The sequence below is a fragment of the Epinephelus lanceolatus genome, chromosome 4 (genome assembly GCF_041903045.1).
Source record: "Epinephelus lanceolatus isolate andai-2023 chromosome 4, ASM4190304v1, whole genome shotgun sequence".
In the NCBI taxonomy this organism is placed as follows: Eukaryota; Metazoa; Chordata; class Actinopteri; order Perciformes; family Serranidae; genus Epinephelus; species Epinephelus lanceolatus.
Window position 1 is genome coordinate 41,832,042 of NC_135737.1, and position 3,853 is coordinate 41,835,894.

Consider the following 3,853-nt stretch of genomic DNA (forward strand, 5'->3'; position numbering starts at 1 on the left):
TATGAACAGTACACATGGGACGCCATAATCAAGTGGCTGGCATAGTGTACATGATAATCTGCACTGAGTATGGGCTGGAACTCCCAAGGTCACAATGGAAGACGCCTCCTAAGGTTGTTAAGAATGACTGAGCTAAGATATCAAGACTGACAAACTCGGATGGCTAACCAGTCGGACATTGTGTTGATAGATAGATGAAACAATCCCAAGCGACAGCATCATCAGGAAGAAGGAGCACGAGAACCTCGAAAAATGTCAAGGGCTGGAAGAGGAGCTAGAGAAGATGTGAGGAGTAAAGGCAACAATGGTGCCAGTGGTAATCATAGTACTGGGGGCAGTGACCCACGAACTGGGAGAGTGGCTCCAGCTGATTCCAGGTATAACATCTGAGGTGTCTGTCTAGAAGAGTGCGGTCCTAGGAACAGCTAAGGTACTGCGCAGAACCCTCAAACGCGAGGCCTCTGGTAGAGGACCTGAGTAACAAAGTTAAATGTGCATTATGATTACACGCAATTTGTTTCAGTTGTTATTACCTGACACGCTCAGACCTCTGTACTCAATATGCGGAACGTTTGATACTACCCCTACGTTCACCTTTGGGGGTGTCTCCTGCCTTGCCTCTACCGTTTTGCTTTTGTGTTCCATGGGAGAGGTAAGCGACATTGCTCTTGTAGTAATTTGTGTGTTTTAGTGCTGTTAAGCTGTTTATAAGTTCATTTTAGTAATTGATGGAGGATTTCGTTGGATTTTGGATTTTGTTTGTACCTCTAGCTGTCAGGAATAAATGGAGATAGCCTCCAAAGATAGCCACGGGCTGGGCCTCTTCATATCAGTACAACACAGACAACACTAGAGTCCACTGGTTATGTATAATTGTGTGTGTGTGTGTGAGGCTGGACTTAAATATGGAAAACAACTACTTGCTCTGTAATTGTAATACATATTTTAATTAAAAAAACACAATTAAAAGAGAACAGCTGTACTGAGTCAGTACATTACAGGTCTTCTCAATTACATTATAAATAGGCAGAAACACGCGACACACGACAGACACTTTTCATCCTACTGGGCCTTCTTAAATACTTGGTGGCAGACTTTGTCGAGCACGGTGATTTCCTGAAAGAGAAGACACAGACCTTTAGACTGCGAGTCCAGCATGATGCAACAAATGCCTCTTGGTTACATAATCAGGCAGAGCTTACAGTTTGTGTGTTTTAGATAGTGATTCATTATCTTGTTTATTGTTATTGCGATAGTCTAATCTAATTTAGTGGTTGGAATATATTTAATCAAGCAGGTGTGGGGAGAAAGTGTACTCTCGTTGAGATTGTGTTTACTTTGTAGTAACGTGTGGCTAATTGAGGGAATGAATTTGCAAGCTGCTGCAGCTGTGGTCACGCAGGAGCATCCAATTTCCAGGCAAATATATCAAATATAAACTTTTACAACTCTCCCATGATTTAGGCAACGTGTCACACTTTCTCTCACCAGGTGTAGCAGGTCTCCCTCGATCCAGTGTTTCCAGCCACGGTTTTCTTTCTCCCCCTTCTGAACACACACCAGCTTGTCTCCATCCCAGTTAACCAGAGTCTGATATCACCACACAAACACACACAAAGGTTATTTTTCAAAAGCAAGAGAGCACTGTCATGGTTCCTGGTTTAGGATAGGAAAACAGTCCCACCTTGACCTTTCGGTTGTCCAGCCCCTTTGTGTACTCCTCAAACTCCTCCCCCACGGTGAAGTTGACCTCGTAGTTTCTGAAGGTGCTCAGGGTCTTTGTTTCAAACTTGTCTCCGCTCTGGACGATCACCTTTGTCTGATGCAGGTGGGAGGCTATCTTTCTGGTGGCAAAGTCAATGTCTGCAAACATAAATGAATGGAATTTAAAGTCAGTGGCAGCAGCGTGAGTCAGTCAGTCACGTATGTGTGTGTAACTGGGACGGTTTTTACAGAATAAATCCTTATTTGCACAGACACACCAAAGCACACATCCGCACACACACACACACACACACACACACACACACACACACACACACGACACTCCAGGCCACTTATTATGATTCCTCTCCTACTGGTCCTTTTGACAGTCTCATTTACCCTTTAAAAATGACCTTGCCCCGAGTCAAATGAGTTCCTCCGCCCCCGTTCAGCATCGGGCCCTGAGAGCCACCCTCCCCGACCGTTTAGATATTCATATCCCAATTGCCCTAACGTGAAAATTCAATTTCTTCCCATCACTCTTACAGATGGGGCCCCTATATTTACCCATCTAAATAATATTTTTGACCCATTTCCATAAGGATGTCATTTTCCTATCCGCTCGATGGAAATTAGGTGGCGGCATTCAGAATTTCCCGGATTTTGTGTGAGCTGAGTGTACCAGGGTTGTTTTATGAATTGCAGATAGGGTCGTGAATAATGAAAGTGTTTCTAGGCTTGATCAATGACGCGCCAAAAGGAGGAAAGCCGAGAGTGAGTGAGGGAGAGAGAGAGAGAGAGAGAGAGAGAGAGAGAGAGAGAGATGCTAGTCTCACTCTCTATTTTATGACGAGCTGGCCCGCTGCCTGATCCAGGGTCGGAATCTGTCTTCCTTTTCTCCCGATCAGGAGGATGAAAATTCAGAAAGGAGTGAATCAATATTTATTTGGCGCGGTAACAGACGGCAACCGCTCACAGACTGGAGGTTAACTTGGCCTGACAGCAGCTCAATGAGGAAATGAAGCAGTGCCACATCTTTTTTTCCCTCGCCCTCCCTCCTCCTCATAATGCTGCACTCACTCTCCTTCTGTCACTCGTCCCAAATTTTCTGCTCATGCCTCTCTCCCTACTTGGCTGCATCTTTAAATGCAAACTTGTAATTGACTCTTGATTTTAATGAGGGTTCCCAAGCTGCAGTCTCCCTTTCCATGCTGTTATGCATTAAGCAGGCTGTAAGAGGGCGACTTACCGAGAGCCTTCATGAGCTCCTCGAAGTTCTCGTTGCTCACCATCTCCCAACGTCCACTGTAGTCTGCAGGCATTTTTGACTTGTGAGTGGAGGTAGTAGTTTGCCTTGAGGAGTACTTGTCACAATGAGAGAGACAGCGAGTTCAAGCCCAACCCTTTAAATACACCGCGACTGTGCGTGTGCACGTATGTGTGTGTGTGTGGACCAAAGGACAGGGTCCGCCTGATAATTCTCTCAGGACAGTGTGTGAGTGTGTTTGTACGATAGTTCAGGTTTACGCTGTGCACTGTCAACACACTCCTTCACTACATAATATACGCACAAGATACAGGATAGGATAGTGCAGGATAGTTTCACATGCTTCTGTGTCTGTGCATTCAGCACATGCACACTGACGTGGTTGCACTTGAAGAGTCGGCTGTACATTTTTTCAATCTCCATTTCCTCCCAATGAAGCCGGCGTTAGCAATTACTCCTTCTAATGTACTGGAATGGAGGGAATATGGAGAGGAGCAAAGATAGAGATGAGCGCTGATTACCTCGGCTGCCGTCTGCACCAAAGTTCATTTCTTGAGCCTTTTTCGGGGCCTGCAGTGGAAAGATTCCTCTCTGGTTTCATATCAAGGAACAAAGTTCAAGGGAGGAAATTTTGTTGACTCAAATACAACACCGCAGCAGTTTTTACCAGGCCGAAGTTAAAACCTTTTTTTTTTTGGAATGTCTCTCAAGATTCTCGACTTCAAGCTGTCTTGAAGAATCAATTCAAGATAAAACACCTTTGCTTGAATCAGCTGGAGCTACTTTATCAGCAAAAGTGTGAGCATGTGTGCACATGTTTGTACAAATGTGTTTGTGTTCAAAGTCTGAGCTTCTCAGTGTTGGTTTATGCAAACTGCTGGT

At 44.8% G+C, this 3,853-nt stretch overlaps 1 protein-coding gene across 1 annotated transcript; it reads right to left on the reverse strand.

The window, feature by feature from the left end:
- Positions 1-926: 926 nt before the first annotated feature.
- LOC117259739 (retinol-binding protein 2-like) lies at positions 927-3,110 on the reverse strand. Its single transcript, XM_033631409.2, has 4 exons — positions 2,954-3,110; positions 1,685-1,863; positions 1,489-1,590; positions 927-1,116 (listed from the first exon to the last, which is right to left on the reverse strand). Exons 1-4 carry the CDS (start codon positions 3,024-3,026, stop codon positions 1,063-1,065), a joined length of 408 nt encoding a protein of 135 aa, XP_033487300.1. The 5' UTR covers positions 3,027-3,110; the 3' UTR covers positions 927-1,062.
- Between the last annotated feature and the right edge of the window lie 743 nt (positions 3,111-3,853).